This window comes from Hipposideros armiger, unplaced genomic scaffold, assembly GCF_001890085.2.
Source record: "Hipposideros armiger isolate ML-2016 unplaced genomic scaffold, ASM189008v1 scaffold_31, whole genome shotgun sequence".
In the NCBI taxonomy this organism is placed as follows: Eukaryota; Metazoa; Chordata; class Mammalia; order Chiroptera; family Hipposideridae; genus Hipposideros; species Hipposideros armiger.
In genome coordinates, this window is record NW_017731381.1 from 4,236,794 (window position 1) to 4,255,013 (window position 18,220).

The 18,220-nt window shown below is 49.9% G+C and overlaps 2 protein-coding genes across 5 annotated transcripts in view; one reads left to right on the forward strand and one right to left on the reverse strand.

The window, feature by feature from the left end:
* Nucleotides 1–3,787, reverse strand: part of ADA (adenosine deaminase) — a 93,247-nt gene extending 89,460 nt beyond the window's left edge. For all 3 annotated transcript variants that reach the window (XM_019636947.1, XM_019636946.1, XM_019636945.1), the window contains exon 1: nucleotides 3,689–3,787. In XM_019636947.1, coding sequence (XP_019492492.1) covers nucleotides 3,689–3,772 — 84 coding nt within the window. In that variant the 5' untranslated portion in view covers nucleotides 3,773–3,787. The remainder of the gene's footprint in view (nucleotides 1–3,688) is intronic.
* A 295-nt stretch (nucleotides 3,788–4,082) lies between these two features.
* Nucleotides 4,083–15,829, forward strand: CCN5 (cellular communication network factor 5). Of its 2 annotated transcripts, none has more exons than XM_019636950.1 (5): nucleotides 4,083–4,276; nucleotides 4,406–4,498; nucleotides 8,617–8,833; nucleotides 12,107–12,361; nucleotides 14,835–15,829. In XM_019636950.1, exons 2-5 carry the CDS (start codon nucleotides 4,439–4,441, stop codon nucleotides 15,053–15,055), a joined length of 753 nt encoding a protein of 250 aa, XP_019492495.1. In that variant the 5' UTR covers nucleotides 4,083–4,276; nucleotides 4,406–4,438; the 3' UTR covers nucleotides 15,056–15,829. The 2 variants fall into 2 exon arrangements, with proteins under 2 accessions (XP_019492495.1, XP_019492494.1); XM_019636949.1 differs by having other exon boundaries at nucleotides 4,083–4,252.
* Nucleotides 15,830–18,220: the final 2,391 nt, after the last annotated feature.

An 18,220-nucleotide genomic window follows, 5' to 3' on the forward strand; every position in this document is an offset into this window, starting at 1 on the left:
TCACAGAATTTGCACACAACTCTTCTGCTTATATCTCGTTTCTGGAGCCTGGTCACATGGCCATGCCTAGCTGCAAAGCTGAGGGCACTGCTACCCCAAATAAAACCAGAATTCGATTACAGAGAAAGGACATTAGACTGGGCATCTCTCAGGCTCTTCCATAGACCCCAATTTCCAAACTGAGGCCCAGAGAGGTGAGGGAACTGACACACAGCCACGAAGCAAATAAGTGGCAGAGCTGAGATTTTCATCTGACTGATTCTTGGTCTTCTCACGTACAGGTGTGCCCTCTCTCAGTGGCACGTCCAGCCGCGGAACACTGACCCTGCTCGCTCCCAGCCCTGCTTGGGTTGGGTCTGTTTTGGGTTTCTCTGTCCCCACCGCCTAATGCCACCCCTGTGAGCTCCCCAGCCATGGGCATCTTATTCACCCCACCTCTCCAGGGTCTTACACAGGGCTTGGATTGGCTAAAGGAACATGGAGGACGAATGCGTGTAGGGAGGTGACAAATTGAATGGCTGGAACTGGCTTCATCTTTCAACTGCAGATATTCTTTTATGGCTTGTTAGCAAGTCTGTGAGGGAGGTAGGACTGGAAGCCGGGACCTTTTGACTCAGAAGCCTGAGGTTTTTTTCCAGTAACACAAAGCGCAGCTGCGCGTGCTCATTCTGGGGTCTTATTTGGGGGGCCGTAGCAGCAGCCAAAAGACTCATGGGTTCCCTGGACTGTCCCATGCCCCTTGGCAGTTTGGGGGCCTGAAGCACACACGTAGGCAGGCAGCAAAGGGGCAGTTCCTGCCGCAGCCTTTCAACACTTTGAACTGTGTGTGGAAGGCCCATCACTCACACTTCTATCCCCGAACGCCCTTGATGCCAGCCCTCGTGTTTCCTGAACTGGCCAGGCCCCAGGGCCTCCCACTGTCCACACACTCCCATCCTCAGTTACGAGACAGAACAAAGCAAAACTCCACACTCTGACTCAGAGGGGCCCCTCCAGGCGGGAGGCAATGTGTCCATCTGCTCATCTCCTGTCGCCTCCCTGGGCTGCGTTGGCCCGCGCCTCCTGCACACACCTCAGAGCGCACAGCCTGCCTCCCCTCCTCACTGTTGGGGGCGGGGGTGTCGCCTCTCTGTCACTGACATTGCTCTGATCAGTGTGCCTCTCTCCTCCTCCTCCTCCTCACACCTCCTCTCTCTCTCATTTTCCTTCTTGCCTCAGAGAAACAAGTGGTTCAAAATTGTTTCTCCCAGCGGGGCCTGTTAGCTCAGGTGGTTAGAGTGCAGGCTCCTAACACCAAGGTTGCTGGTTCAATTCCCACATGGGCCCGCTGAGCTGCGCCCTCCACAGCTAGATGGAAGACAACTACTTGACTAGGAGCTAATGGGTCCCGGACAAACACACTGCTCCCCAATAAAATTTCTTTTTAAAAAAACAAAACTGCTCCTCCCAGGACAAACTAATCAATGGTGACAGAGGTCAGAAGACTGAGTACTCAGGCAGCAGAGGGCATAGTCTTGGAAGGGGCCTGAGGAATCTTCCGGAAATGTCCCTTGATCTGGGTGGTGGTCACATGGGTGTGTAGTGTACATATGTGAAGAGTTATCAAGCTGTACACTTCACACTAGTGTACTTTAAGCACTTCTCTGTATATAGGTGACCCCTCAATTTAACAAAAACAAATGCCACAGAGAGCTTTCTAAGCAGTAGCAAAATAAACAACAACAACAAAAACCACAACATAAGTTTTGGAGTCATGTGGACCTGTGCTGAAAATCTGGCTCTGTTTTCCAGCTGTGTGACCTTAAGCAAGTTACTTGGCCTCTCTCAACTTCGCCTTTCTTATTGAGATACCTGAGAAGTAGAAATACCACTTTTTATAAAAAGTACTTGGCCCAGGGCTGGCTCCCACTGGGTGCTCAATACCTAATCGCTTCCATCGTTATTAAAACCAGTGGCTCTCAAGGTCTTCCCTGAGTGCAGGCCATAAGAGGGGTACATGATCTATAGAGAATTTAAAGAGGAAATAAAATCAAGGTGAAGCCAGCCTGCTTTCTGTTATCACTATGCACGTGCAAATATAAATAATGTCAGTTATAAAGCATTTTGTCCCCCAAAATGTCTTGTTTTGTTTTGCTCTAAGTTCTAAACACTTGATGCAGTAACTGTTGAATTTTATTAATATGCATGTAAACTTTGAATGAGCACATTTGAATTCCTATTCTTTAATAAGCATATTCTACATGGAAGTTAACATGGAGAATTTCTAGGAATACAGTTGCCCGTCACACACACACAAACTCAGGAACACGCATTCAGGAGAGAGTCAGTTTCTAACAGTTTTAGAGTCCTTAGCACTTGCTTCAAGTCACTTCCTGTCTCCAGCTCCACTGTGTTACATATTTCTGCATCTCAATAGTAGACCCAAAGCAACAATGACTATAGAGTGATGGCAAAGAGGAAGACACAGGTATTTCCGTGCTGTCATTCTATGTGACTACGTGGAGCTCTCATTTGTGTTTTTCAAATTTAAAACAGTGAAGAAGTGTGCACATACCACCAAGGTTGCCAGTTCGATCCCCACAACTGAGTTAAGCCCTCCACAACTAGATTGAAACAACTGTTTGACTTGGAGCTGATGGATCCTAGAAAAACACACTATTCCCCAATAAAATCCTTAAAAAAAAAAAGTGTGAACTGTGAAGGATAACAATTTTGTTTGGTGGGTGCAAATTTTAGTACATACGAGAAATATATTTGTTTCAACTCATGTCGATTGCTAAAAATTATTTTGTTGTACAAAGGAAAGTGGAAGGCGCTCAAGAATAATCTACTCTGGGTATAAAATACCCTCGGCATGCTTCTGACTTAAAATGGAAGCACTTATCAATCAGTCACTATACCTCCCTCCTTCCGTTCAAGGCTGTGGACACACCAGCCCCAACCTTAGCCACTTCCCCCAACCACAATAGTCAAATCCTGCATTTTCACTTTTAACTTCCATCCCCATTATGTCCTTCCCCTAAGACTGCAAACGGGAGGGTGTCTCCCCTCTACTGAAAAATCCCTCAGTGTGACTCCTATATCAAGTCACTCTTCTTCCGGACCAGCCACCCATTCTGGAACCTTCTGCTGTCCAACTCTCTCACTTTGAGATTTGGGGTACTAGTGGAGATTATGGGGCCAAAGCCTTCCCCAGGCACCCCTTGACATCACCTCTATTATTTTTGCCAAAGTCTACAGTCAAAGCTCATGTCTTTATATCCTCCACCCCTCAGTGGCTGGAACATTGTAGATGTCCCCCAAAATACTGGTAGAATACATTCGGGTGTCTTACTCCCCACATATAAGACCACTCCCCTCCTTATAGTCAGGGCCAGTCACACCTGACACCTTTGTCTCCAGAAATAGGCGATGCTATCATGCTCTCTCCCACCTCTAGGCGTTTGTACGTGCTATTCCCCCTGCCTGGAACATTCTGCCCTTCAAACGCCCTATTTCCTTGGCTCTCTGAAAAGACACCTCCTTCAGAAAGCTGTCCCTCACCCTCAGTCTCAACAAGGACCCCCTCCTCGGGATGCCCAGAAATTCCACCTGTTTTCTCACTGTCATCTCCTTCCCTGGGCTTTGTCCCAAAGTTGTATTGGGTATCCGGTCCCTGCAGAGGGGGCCTCAGAGGTGGCTGACTTACATGAAATGGATTTGGTTCTTCCAGGTCATCTCGTAGTGCCCGGCAGGCACCGGCACGCAATAGGTCCAGACTGCATGGGCTCATCCACCACGGCCGCCTGCCAGAGCCCGGAAAGCAGGCCCTGGGGAGGCCCCTCATTGCCAAAAGCAAACAGGCCGCCAGGGAAGTTTTGCTTTGGGTCACACCCGCCTCTGGTTGGCTGCCAGTCCTCCTGCCAGAAGCCACAGGCCCTCCAAAGCTGCCCAGAGACCGGGCTACAGGGATTAGGAAGACTTGGGTCAGCTCTGCTAAGGGGGTGTCTGCCCAGCATTTCCTGGATCTACAGCCCCTTGGGGTCAGGCAGGGGGTCTGGGCAGGGCTGCAGCAGCTACGGCAGTGGTTTGGTAAGGCCCTGTTGGGCGGGGAGGAGCTACAGAAGCCCCTGCCAGCCTGTCACAGGCTCTTGGTGCTGACACTGGCTCTGGCTTTCACACACACACACACACACACACACACACACACACACACACACACACACACACACTGTAGCCACCCTCTTGGTGGCCTCCACTGTCTCACCTTCAGGTAAATGGGCTCATCAGTGGAAGGGTAAGGATGGGAGAGGAGCAAGGAATGCAAAGACGTGTGTGTGTGTGTGTGTGTGTGTGTGTGTGTCTGGTGCCTGGGAGTGACCTCACAGCCGCTGGAACATAAAGACTTACAGGTCCTGCCTCCCAGGCTCGAAGCTGGCTCCGTGGGGGACACAGTGACATGAGAGGCACAGCACAGACCCACCTCCTGGCCTTCTGCCTCCTCTGCCTGCTCTCAAAGGTAAGGGGGCCCCGGGCCCCAAAACATACTGCTGGCTTCCTTGGTGTGGTGGGGGAGGCGAGAAATCACTGCCAAGGACCCCTGGAAGGATCCCTGCAGGCCCTCCTGTGTTGGGCACAGCCAGGCGACCCTCCCTGGTGCCCAAAGAGCTGCCTCTGATCAGCTCTACTATGTGACGTCAGGCCAAGTCCCTTCTCCTCTCTGAGCCTCAGCTGCTCCCTCAGTTGAATGGGTGCAATGTTCATGATGCCTTTGTGAAGATCATCTATGATAATTCATCTAAAGAGCTCAGTACAGGACCTGGCACATGGCAAAAGTTCAAAAGAGGACTTTTGTGATTCTTACCTATCCCCACAGCCCCTCTACAAAGCCCCTCTATAAATGAGACTCAAGACATGACCTGCTCTGTCTAACGATGAGCCAGGGTTTGAATGGATGGTGGGGTCTAACTGATTGGAAAGTTCATACTCCAAGGGCATTAATGCTGTCGGGCTCTCAGGCAGTGAGTGACCTGCTGACCCTGGCTGGAGGGGACAGGGAGAGGCCTCCATGGAATAATGACCTTCTCTTACGGGATATTTTTCAAAGGGCTTTTGGAATGTCTACCCTGTCCAACATGCCTAACAACCCTATAAGGAATTATTATCCCCTGTTTTCAGTTAAGCAAGGCTCAGAGGGGGTAAGCAACTTGCCTAAAGCCACACAGCAAAGAGATATCAGAGCAATAGAGGTGAAGCCCAGGATAGGCCTGGGAGTGTGTAGGGGTGGGAGTGGGGACTTCAGCCTGTACTTCTCCACCCCCGTCCTGGACCATGGCCACAGCTGCTGGGCCCTGTCATCCCCTCAGCAAATGCTGAGTTCCCAGCGCCATGGAGATTGGCCCTGCCCCAAGCCATGATCTCACTGTATCTTCATGCTCCTTTGGGGAGCTCAAACAGGAGTTTCCCTCCTGGTCCCAAGCAGTGGTATAGGGAAGGCTGAGAACCCTGCTGGCACCCCGGTCCTGCTGTTTGTTCTCCCAAAAGGGATGGCCAGGACATGTTGCCAAGGTGGGTGCCTGCGGTCACTGCAGCGGAGGACTTGGGGTGTGGGGCCCAGGATTAAAGACCAAAAATCAAGCTGTCCTCTACCCGCTGTGTACCCCTCCATTTTTCCTGGGTTCCTGGGAGACAGGCAGCGTCTTGCATAGAACACAGGGACTGAGTCATCACGAACATGGACAGCCACCACATCCTCCAAGGGAGAATTCCAAGTCCGCCAGGCAGGCAGGTGGACTCCTGGGCTCAGGGCTGTGGCTACAGGCCAGTGGCCAGTAGCAGAGACCTGGAAACATGACGGAGAGCTGGCCGTGACCTCTTTTATTCCCTGTCATGACTCCAAGATAGGTAGTCTCCACCCCATTTTACAGAAGCTCCCTCCACACGGAGCAGTTAAGTGAAGTGCTCAGAGTCACAAAGCAAGTCGGTGGCAGAACTCAGATTCCAACTCTTGCCCAGAAGATTCCATGTCCAGAGCGTTGCCCCTGGTGACCACAGCAAGGCTCTGGGGAAACCGAGTGTGTAATGGGGCAATTTGGACACAGGGACGGGGTGGTGAGGATGGGTGTGGAGATAGAGGGAGACCAGAGAGGGCACATCTCTTCTTGGCTATGGTGAAACACCCTCCCTGACTTGTCATTATTCCTCTTGATCAAATGGGTAAACTGAGGCAGAGGCTAAGCTGGTATCAGAGCCCCCAGAGAACAAGAGGCGGGCATGGTAATTAAGAGCTTGGGATTCCTGGGAACCTGGGTTCCAACCCTGGCTGTACCTCTGACTGTCACTACATTGCTTTGGGCTTCAGTTTTCTCATCTTTGAAATGGGCTTAGTGGCAGTACCTCCCATCGGAAAGTTAACTTAGACAATGTGTTAAAGCTCTCAGCACATGGGATGCCCGGGGTAAAACTTAGCCATCATCATCAATATTATTAGCAGCCTCTGCTGAGTATAAGGACTTGCGGATCCAGCCCCTGCCAGGCTGGCCCTGTGTAGAGAGCCCAGAGTGGGAACCAGGTGCAAAGCAGGAGTCCTACGTCCTCACACCCCTGCTTTCAGGTGGAGGGGGGACCCAAAAGCCAGTTCTGGCCAGAGTCCCCCATTTCCCACTAACCAAGGAAGCGGAGCCTCTGGCTTGGAAGGGATCTCAAAAGTCCAGCCAGCCAATTGATTCTCAGAAACTCCATGTGCACCACCTCTGGGTTTACTAAAATGCAGATTTCTCGTCACGAAGAAGGGCCCTTGTTGCATTTCTAACAAGCTGCCGGGTGATGCTACTGCTCAGTGTCCAGGCCACATGGAGCGGGGCAAGGCGAGGCCAGGCCATCTTCTCTAGAACCTCTTCGGCATCACCCGGCACCCTCTTGAAATTCCTGCAGAGATAAGAACTCGCTCCCTTGTCAGGCCCCAGGCACACAGCTGCACAATTGCATCTATTACCAGGGCCGGCTTAGGTGGGGGCCTCCTGCTCTAAGACCCCCACCAGAAGCTGGCGGCAAGTTTGAGGCGGCCCCTGGTGGCCAAGGTGAGAACTGCAGGCCACTGAAAGGTTTGCAAGACTGGGGTCGGGGTGGGAGGCGGTCCTAGGGATAGGACAAGGTAGGGACTAGGGCAAATGGGCCATTGCCTACTTTAGGGGCCACACAGGAGATATGAGGTCATTGATTTCTTCTTCCTAAACTGCAAGTCTTCCATCCGCTAGAGAAAACCCTCCAGTCCCCCAAGGATCCTGCTAAACTAAAGGTTGGTTCCCCCATAGACAGGGCCACAGGGAACAACTTAAATTATGACTACCTCTTGGTCCCCACCTTCAGCTGGACGTATGGGGAGCCCATGGCGTCTGGTTTCTGGTTTGGTTGTTTCTCTGTCCTGAGTGGGGAGGGCCAGTTGGGACACTTGAGTTGATACCTTGACCCTGCCCCGGGGGTGGTGGGTCCCTGGCTCAGACCTGCCCCTGTTACAGGAGAAGTCAACCCCCACCCCGGGACCCTGGGTCCTCAATGGAGAAGCAAGATCCCAGCTCTGCAGCTAACACACTGTGACTTCTGGCAAGTTCCCTCCCCTCTCTGGAGTTCAGTTTCCCCATCTGTACATAGCAGGGGGGAGGGATTAGCCTTGAGCAAAGGTGCCAACGACCTGGCTGTGTGCCAGAAGGCCCTGGAAAACCTGCTAAAATACAGATTCCAGGGCCCCGTCTCTAGAAGTTCTGATTTGGTAAGTCCCAGAGGAAGCCTGGGGGTCAGCATTTTACCAAGTTTCCTGGTTGATTCAATGCTCATCCAGAGACAGGTTCTGGATTGTTCCAAAGAGTAAAGACATCTATGATACTATTTGATTTATTCAGCCCCAGAGATAAGTATCTACAGTCTACCTGCTGGAAAGGGTACAGGACCCTATGGTCTTTTTCGTTTGTTTTATTTAAAAAAAATTTTTTTAATTGGGGAACAGTTTTTTTTCCCAATATCCATCAGCTCCAAGTCAAGTAGTTGTTTCAATCTAGTTGTGGAGGGCGCAGCTCACTGGCCCATGTGGGGATCAAACCGGAAACCTTCGTGATAACCACCTGGGCCAGCCAGCTGCCCCAGGACCCTATGGTTTTAATCCTTGCTGCTTATGCCTTTCTGTAAGCTCCTAGGGCCCTTTGTTGTAATTCATAATGGAGACCATCATAACTAAATAAATGCACTGAACACTTATGGCATGCCAGGGCTGTGCTACGTGTTTTACAGGCATCACTTCATGTACTCCCCAAAACAATCCTCTGAGTTAGATACTACTGTTGCCCCCCTTTTACAGATGAGGAAATTGAGGCTCAGAGAGCTTAAGTAACTTGCCCAAGGTCACTCAGCTAATAAAGGGCAGAGTTAGGACCGGAACTCCAGTCCAGTGTCCGTGCTCATAACCACAGTGCCATGCTGCCTCTTAGGGAGGATCAAAGGACCGCCAGGGTTCAAGGCCAGGCCTGTGAGACTCTGGGACCAATGTGTGGACTCCACACTGCCCAGCCTGGCAGAAAGGTGGCCAGTTGTGAGGGCCTCACTGTCCATTGTGAATATGGCTGAGTGAGGTCTCTGTCTCTGCAGGTGTGTGCCCAGCTGTGCCCAACACCGTGTGCCTGCCCCTGGCCACCACCCCGATGCCCACTGGGGGTACCCCTGGTGCTGGACGGCTGCAACTGCTGCCGGGTATGTGCACGGCGGCTTGGGGAGCCCTGCGACCATCTCCACGTCTGTGACCCCAGCCAGGGCCTGGTCTGCCAGCTGGGGGCGGGCCCCGGTGGCCGGGGGGCCGTGTGCCTCTGTAAGCAGGTTTGCGGGACTCATGGGGGGGTGGTGGTTGGGGGGGTGGGGGTTCAAGGCCATGGTGTCCTGAATCGAAGAGAAGCCCTTATTTCTGTACCTCCTTTCACCCTTATTTCAAGTACATTATCCATTCCAGCCAAACCTGGTGACCCAAGGTTCCTCAGGCCCACTCCCTACTTGTCCCCTCTTGTCTCTGCTCAGGCCATGCCCACTACCTGAACAGCAGTCCCCCATTCCTACCTGTCTAAATCATAGCTAGCTTACAAAACCCTCCTCTCCCAAGAAGCCCTACCCAGATTCTTCTAAGCAGAAGTCATCGTCTCCTCCTCAGGACCCTCACAACACTTTTGGGAAAATAAAAGTGCAACTCTTTATTTGGGGCATAATACGTGTCAGGCACCGTGCTAAGCACTTACTACATAATCCCATAATCCTCACAATAATCATATAAGGTAAGTACTTTCAGACCCATATTACTGATGAGAAAACTGAAGCTCATAGATATTAACTGACATACTTAATGTCACACAGCTTGGGACCTAGTCCAACAGGCTCTAAAGCAACATCCTGTCTGTCTTCCTGTTGGGTTGGGAGCCCTTGGACCACAGTTTGAATTCTGTGTTTGCATTTACTAGTGACCCTGAGCATCTTAAATCTGTCACTACTCTTAAGGCCTCGGTGCCCCTGATGCTTTATATCGGGAGATCTCAGCTTTGCTCTAGGGACATTTGGGACCGGATAATTCTTGTTGTGAGGACTGTCTTGTACTTGGTCGGACATTTAGCAGTGTCCCTGGCTTCTACTCTCTAGATGCCAGTAGCACCCTCACACCCAAGATATGACACTCAGTAAATAGTTGCTGAATGAATGAATGAATACCAATAGCTCTAGCGGGACGAGCAGTCGCAGGCACCATTTATCGAGCATGTACTATGAGCAAGCCCTTTGCATACATGATTTCACATTAGCCTTAGTAATGAGGTAGGTCCTAATATCATCCCTATTTTGCGAGGGAGCTGGGGCTCAGAGAAGTTATATTGCTTGCCTAAGGTTACACAATGTGCAAGTGGCTGAAGGTAAAACACACACACACACACACACACACACACACACACACACACACACACACACACACACACACACACACACACACACACACACACACACACACACACACACACGTTGTTCCTTCTCCTACAAAGGACTCTCAGAAGGGAAGGACACAGAAATCACCAGGTGACAAAGCTGTGCTCTGAGGTTGTTTGGGCAGGTTGCCAGACATGGAGGCATTGGAGAAGGCATAGAAGGAAGAGTGGGGTGTGGGCAGCTGTTGGGGTGTATGGATGGGTGGGGAGGGGGAATGCCAGAGTGCGTAAGTCTGGAGGTGCCTCGTGCTGTTTGGGGCCATGTACGCGGGTACACCAGGGATGGGGAGTGGCTGCCCAGGGGTCATTTCCCCCACCCCCCACCCCAGCCAGCTCCTAGCTGGAGGACCCAGGAGAGGTGCCAGGAAACCTTGCTAAAATTATCACCCCCTCCAGATGATTTTCCTAAACAATCCCTCTGTTTACTAGGTCATCCCAGTGACCAGGAGGCCCAGAGCTGTGGCACCAGGAGTAGGGCTGGGAGACCCAGGCGTGGCCAGGTTGGGGATGAGGATTAAGGTGCCACTGCCCCCTGTAGTTTCTAGGAAACCAGGGGCCACAGGGGCCAGGCCAAAAGGTCAGGATTTGAAGCTAAAGGCCTGTGGCCTGGAAGGAACGAGGAGAGAGGGCTGACACTGATCCCACCCTCCCCAGAGGAAGAAACGTCACCCACTCCCATTGATTGAGCATCTGCTGTGCTCCAGGCTTGGGGCAAAATGCTTTAAGTGCACTAGCTCATTTTATCCTCCAGTGGCCCTGTGAGCAGGGTACCACAGCTCAGAGAGGTGAAGTAACTTGCCCAGGTCCCACAGCTCACAAGCGGGGAACCGAGGTTTGAACCCAAGTCTATGTGGTTCCAAAATTCCTGCGTGTGAATGGACCTATCTGAGCTCTTTCTCTGATGACCTGGGAAAACCTGCTTGCCAACGAGTCCTCTGCCCCAGACCCAGCTGAACTGCCACTCGTGTCTCCAGGAAGCCCTCCGGATTGCTCCTTTCTCCACACTTCCTGAGCAGCTTATATGCACTTCTCCAGGGCTCTTCATTGCCTGGAGTCATTGCCTTGGACATTGCCTTGGACATTGTCTCCCCCACAGGCCCTGAGTCCCTCCGGGCAAGGACTATGTCTTAGTCCTGTCTGGGAGCACAGTGGTTGGCACACAGGAGGGACATAATCTAGATAGATCTCAGAAATTAGAGTCAGAACTATTTCATAAGATTCTTTTATGTGTTGGGCCTTGTGCCAGGCATTCATTCAAAGCACATAGATGTGTCCCATTCATGCTATGAGCCAGCACAGGGGACACCAGGATGAACACTCTCAGCCCCAGCCCTCAAGGAGTTCATGTCTGGAGAGGAAGTGGTAATAACACCCATATATGGAAATTGTCATTCAAAGAGCGTTTCCTGAGCACTTACTATATGCCTAGCACTGTGCTAGGTACTACGTGCATATTATGTCATGTAACTAAAAGTAGAGATTATCATTTTCATCATTGCTATTGTTAAGGAGACTCAGAGAAGTTAAGTAACTGACCTAAAGTCACACAGCAAGCAAGTTAAGCCCTGACCTGGCAGTGATGACTACAACACAGCAGATGGACAATGAAAGTTTGTGGCATGAAATCTCAGTGTATATATCATAGGTACCCATTATTAACCTATAATAATTACACTAATAACAACAGAGCAGCTAGGATCTATTGACTGTCTCCTTTATGTTGTACTCATTACATATATCGTTTTACTTAGTCTGTACCACAACCCTGTGAAATCAGTACCATTGTCACCCATTTCACAGGTGAGGAAACCGAAGCAAGAAGAAGTGAAATCGCTTGGCCAAGGTCCATAGCTAATTCAGGGGCTCAACCCAGGCCAGTCTTCGCGCAATGGGCCAGGATGCAGTGGGCCACGCTGTCTTCCTGCCAGCACCAGGGCAGGCTGGCCATGGAGTCTGTACTGAGGGGCTGGGGCCGCTTGGCAGTGCTCAGGAACTGTAAGGGCACCACCTCCCCAGTGGGATCTGTGCCAGCGCTGCCAAGAGGGCCAGATGAGGATGTGGCCGGAACAGCCCTGCCCAGGGAAAAGTTGGGGATCACCGACAGGGGTCCTGTTTCTCCTCCACAGGGGGAGAGGATGACGGCAGCTGTGAGGTGAACGGCCGCCAATACCGGAATGGGGAGACCTTCCAGCCTCACTGCAGGATTCGCTGCCGCTGTGAGGACGGGGGCTTCACCTGCGTGCCACTGTGCAGCGAGGATGTCCGGTTGCCCAGCTGGGACTGTCCTTACCCCAGGAGGGTTGAGGTCCCGGGCAAGTGCTGCCCAGAGTGGGTGTGCGACACGGCAGGGGCTCTGGAGGTCCAGCCCCTCCCAGCCCAAGGTGAGTGCAGGGCTGGCCCAGCCCATGGGGCGGGGCCTGTGAGGTGCCAGGACACCTGGAGGCATCAAAGCGAAGACTTTACTGATGACAAGCTGGGAGGGGACGGTGGCTGAGGAGACATGCAGGGAAGTGGGGTGGCGAGTCACAAGACCTCTTTAAAATTAAGAAATCATGAAGCAGTGGTGTCAGTGTATCATTTTAAGTCATAAATAATTAAAAGTAAAAATTGGTGGCAGAATGGGGAAGGGAAAGGAGGGTTAGGATACTTGAACCAAACTCTCATGTTTCTTAGCGGAGGCATACTGTTATAATATCTACTATTATTATACTAACATATTGATCTATATTAATAATATATGTATATAACATAATTTAAATATAAGAATATTATTATTTGGTCTTATAAAACGAATTCAAAACTGCAAGTGTCAAGGTGGTTGTCTCTGGGACATGGGCACAGGGGTGGGCAGAGGAGGAAGACAGTTAACCTCCTGCTATAAATTCTTCAATTGTAGAGACTTTGTGATTGTTATGTTGCCAGGGGTTTTAAAGTTGTTGTTATATGAATGTGATTTTTTTTTTTAAGCTGAGCCATCCTGCCACCTGTTGGCAGCTTAGTGGCAACTCAGCTCGGGCCGGACTCGAACCGCTAGTTACTCAGAGCTCAGACTCTTGAGTGAGCTCTTAACCAACTGAGCCACTCGGCCAGCTTCTTTTTTTTTTTATTTTTAAAGGCCACTGAAAAGAGGGTGCTGGTTCCATAGATGATGGCGCCATGGGAGAGGCAGTGGCGCGTGGTGGGTCTAGGCCAAGTTCTACCACCACTTCCTAGCTGTGTGACTCTGAGACAGTTGCTTACCTTCTCTGTGTCTCAGTTTCTCCAACTGTAAAATGAGAATAAGGGCATGTACCTCACAGAGTTGTTGTGAGGACTGGATGAGTAAATACAAGTAAAGCAGTTATGACAGTGCCTAGCACTCCATCAGTGGTAGCTGGTATTATCCCTATGATGGAATAAGACACATCTGTTCAAATCCATAGGAGAATGCCAATGAGTTCGCCTTACATATAAAAAAAGCAGAATAGGATACCATATATGCAATTTGATCTCCATCATGTGTGCACATACAAGGTCAGACAATGAAGTTCGTGAACTCATCCTAGAAAAAGTGCTACGCACCTCGTTGCTGAATATCACTATGGTCACCTTCAAAGTACTGCCCTTGGGAAGCTATGCACAGACTCCAGCACCTAGTCCACCCTTCAAAGCAACTTTGGAACTCTTTCTGGAATGCCCATCAGAGCTGTCATCGTATTACCCTTGATGCCCTGAAGGTCATCAAAATGTCTTCCTTTCAATATTTCCTTTATCTTTGGGTAAAGAAAGAAGCCATTGGGGGCCAGCTCAGGTGAGTAGGGAGGGTGTTCCAATACAGTGATTTGTTTATTGGCTAAAAACTCCCTCACAGACAGTGCTGTGTGTGAGCAGGTACATTGTCGTGATGCAAGAGCCATGAATTGTTGGTGAAAAGTTCAGGTCGTCTAACTTTTTTCACCCAGACTTTTCAGCACTTCCAAATAGTAAACTCGGTTAACTGTTTGTCCAGTTGGTACAAATTCATAATGAATAATCCCTTTCATATTAAAAAAGGTTAGTAACATTGTTGCAACAAGTTCATCAACTTAATTGTCAGACCTTGTATGTGTGTGTCTGCAAGTCTATGCACACATATACATCATATATGCTACACACGTGTGTGTATAACACAGGGTTTCTCTGCCTGAGCACTAGTGATATTTGGGCCAGATAACTCTTTGTTGGGGGAAGGGGCTGTCCTGGGCACTGTAGAATGTTTAGGAACATCTCTGACCTCTGCTCACTAGGTCCCAGTGGCAGCCTCTCCCAATTGTGACAAGCAAAAATGTTTTCAGACATTGCCGAGTGACTCCTAGAGGGCAAAACTGTCCTTGGCTGAGACCCTCTAGTATAAAGGACCAGAAGGAAGGACATCAACATATTAATAGAGAAGAATAAGACTTGGGGAGGAGGAAAAGCTAGACCCTGGTGAACCTGCCATCTTGTTCCGGGCATGGCCTTTGAATCACTAGCGTCGTTGTTGCCAGGACATGGCACTACACACAGGCCACAGCCTCCCTCCTGTAAGATGCTGTGGAGGATACAGAAATGAGAAACTCACCGATTACTGGGGGACCGTCATGGTCAGGATCATCATAGTTGCTTAATAACCATCATTTAAGAGGTGCTTACAAGTACTAGGCACTGTGCTAAGTACTTCACCTCCATTATTTTATTCAATCCTAATAATCAACTCTCAGGAAATTTACACAGGAAGAAACTGAGGTCCAGAGAGGTTTAAGCAACATGACAAGATTGTGCCACATGTCGGTAGGTTGATTTGGCTGCCAAGCCCTGACCTCAACAGTGCTGACCCCCCCTCTTTCTTTCCCCCAGGACCCCAGGCTTCCGGCCTTGTTGCTGTCCCACCCCCTGGGGTCTCCTGTCCAGAATGGAGCACAGCCTGGGGACCCTGCTCAACCACCTGTGGGCTGGGCGTGACCACCCGCGTGTCCAACCAGAATTACTTCTGCCGACTGGAGACCCAGCGCCGCCTGTGCCTGCCTGGGCCCTGCCCACCTGCCAGGGTCTACGGCCCACTGAACGGTGCCTTTTAGAGCTGGGCTTGGGGTGGAAACGCAGTGCCCACCCTCCCCAGCAGGCAACCTTGGCTACAGGCAACAATCCAGCTCAGGTCCTCCATCTGGGCCCTGGAGGACAAGGACGTTCACAAGCCTCCTCGTCTGTCTGGACCCTGAGCTACAGCGGGGATATACGCCCTAGTCCCCCTTCCTCTAACTCCCAGCCTGAGAGGCTGGCCAGCTTCCTAGGGTCTTCGGGTCCATTCCCAGCCTCCGCACAGCCTTTATCAATCATGTGCGTGGGCCGGCTTCCTGGAGACAGAGCAACCATCTCTCCTTAACCGTTACGCTCAGGCCGGTGCTGGACTGGATAGCCTGTTTCTCTGGGGGTGGGGTGAAGAGGGGCACACCTGAATCTCCCGCATCCTTTCCCGGGGTGACGTAGAAACATCCCTGAATACGTGCCTATGCATGAACTTGTGTGTCAGGCTTGTGCTGTCTGAGAAAGCCCTCCCCATCCGGGGCATGATTCAGGGGCTGAGTGCTTTGTGAAAAATCACAAGATGAAATCACATGGTCTTGAAGAAAGTCAGAAAACAGGCCTTGGAGTGATCCATGAAACCCAACCTGTATCAGTAAGAATTCACCTTTCTTGAGCACCTGTGATGTGCCAGGCACTGAGCTAGACACTTTATACAGACCAGTGCTTTGCAATATTTTTTGTCTCAAGAAAAGCAGACAACAATGCCCACTGGGGACTGGGGAACGTGGCCTGAAATAAACCAACCCAAGTGTGAAATTCTGTTTGAAGTTTCATGTTTTATTGTTTTGTTTTGTTTTTAAACCTACCTATAAATGTTATATCCTCTTCTGTGATCGACTTGTGTGTGTTTAAAAATAAAAACTGTGTTTTCATCAGGATCCAACCAGGAAATTAGAAAACACACAGTTAAACAGACGGGCCTTAAGCGTATGGTTTCATGAGTCTTTACAGTATACACACCTATGTAACCAACACCTCAATCAAGGTATAAAACATTTCCATCACCTCAGAAAGTTTCTTCTGGGCCCTTCCCGTCATCCGCTCCGCCCCCTGAAATCATCAACTGTTCTGATTTCTATCACCATAGGTGAGTGTTGCCTGTTCTTGAACTTCGCATACATAGAATCACACAGTAGGTACTCTTCAATGAACGGCTTCTTTCGCTCAGTACCAGCCATGGGGTGCAGGGGAGGAGAGACAGCAGAGACCCCCGCAGCTGGGACCAGCCAGTGGAAGATGGAACCACATAGCAGGGCCGTTTGCTGGGATCAGGCACCTCTATAGGGATGCAGCCGTATAAGCCTTACAAAAAGCAGAGAGAGATGGGGAGACAGACCCTGGCTTCTACTCTCTCCTGTCCCCCCGTTTTCAGTAGGGCCTCTCATTGGTCAAACCTCCGCGGAAGGTGGGAAGGGAGGGAGCCTGTGAACACTATGACCTAAGACACAAAGCAGAGCAGGGGGAGGACAGGGAGGGCCTGAGAGCAAGGGAGATTCCAGCCTGTAAGGCTGTAAATGACCCATCACTCAGGGACAACCTTCCTCTAGGAACCTCACTTTGAGACCCACAGGCAGCGTTCGAGCCACAAAATATAACCAACTCTAGTTCACAGATGAGGAAATAGCATGGAAAAAATGAGCAGCCCAAAAGCTGGTCTGCAGCTGAGGGGGAGGACTTTAGTCCAAGCCAAGTTCGACTCTTAAGGCTGGGTTTATGGTCTCACATCTCACAGGCTGAAAGTTTCTGGGGGCCTGGCTCTGGACACATAAACTCTGAACACATAGCCAGAAAAAATTCTGATAAGATCCTGAGAAATAGGGAGAGTAAGGATGAGAATAATGCACCTGCATTGAACAAATCCTACAGGTGGCGGGGGAGGGCCCCTCTGTCCAGAGCTTTGCCCACATAATTGCATTTCACCTTTGGGACATCCCTAAAAAGTGCTACTGCTATTTCCATTTTACAGATGGGTAAATTGAGGCTCAGAGCAATTAATGAGTTGCCCTAGAATTGTGGTGCTGGACTCTGGGCCAGGTTGACTGCAGGCTCGTGACTTCACACCTGAGCGGCTGCAAGCAGGTCTGTGAAGAGCAGGCTCGGCCAACCTGCCATGTCCTGGCTCTGCTGTTTCCTGGTGTGCATCTAGGCAGGGTACTTAACTTCTTTGTGCCTCAGTGTCCTCATCTCTAAAATGGGGACAATGGCAGTACTCAACACAGAGGGTGGCTGAGCGTATTATGTGATTTAAATAAAAATTTTACTATTATTAATCTTGACTTGACCTCTTGGTGCTTTAGTTTTTTCATCTGTGAAATGGGCATAAATAGTAGTGCCCACCATATGAGATCACTGCGTTGAGCGAGTACCCACCGCAAAGCGGTATTGTTAATATTAGGTGAGTAATTCCCCTGATTGCCTTAAATATAAGCTATGATCGTCATCCTGCCTCCATGGTTCTACACAGACCAGAGAATGATGTGAGATGAAAGCAAGGGCTGGGGTTCTTCTTTTTTGTGGAGAAGAAAAGGTAATACTGGGGGAAAGGTCCCCAGATAAAAAATCAGGCTCCTCTCACTGAAACTTACAGCCAAAAGTACCAGCCCCAGCCATTCCCATTATATCTGTACGTAGTATCTACATTGTTGCAAGTCCCCATAGAGCATTCTTGCCACTGTATAATATTCCATTATGTGAATATCCCACATTTTATTTATCCATTCTACTCTCCATGGGCATTTGGGCAGTTTTCAGTTTGGGGCTATTATGAATAGGGCATTATGGACATTTTAGTACGTGTCTTCTGCTGGATATTGGTAAACATTTTCAATGGATCTATAATACATATCCTGGAGTAGAATTGCTGGGTTGGGGCCTGTGATCTTTCTCCTGGATTGGATTATCTGCCAGTATAATAGAGGTCTCTACATATAATAGGTGCTCAATAAAGACTTATTGCATAAGTATAGTAAAAATAAGAGCTAACATTTATTAAGTTCTGACTACATACCAGGTTCTGTTGCAAGCATCTTCTATGCAATGACTCACTGGACCCTCACGATAACCCTTTGAAGTGAGTATAAATATGCCCATTTCACAGACGGAGAAGCTGAGGTGCAGAGAAATTTAAGGAAATAGCCCAAGTTTACACAGTTCAAAGT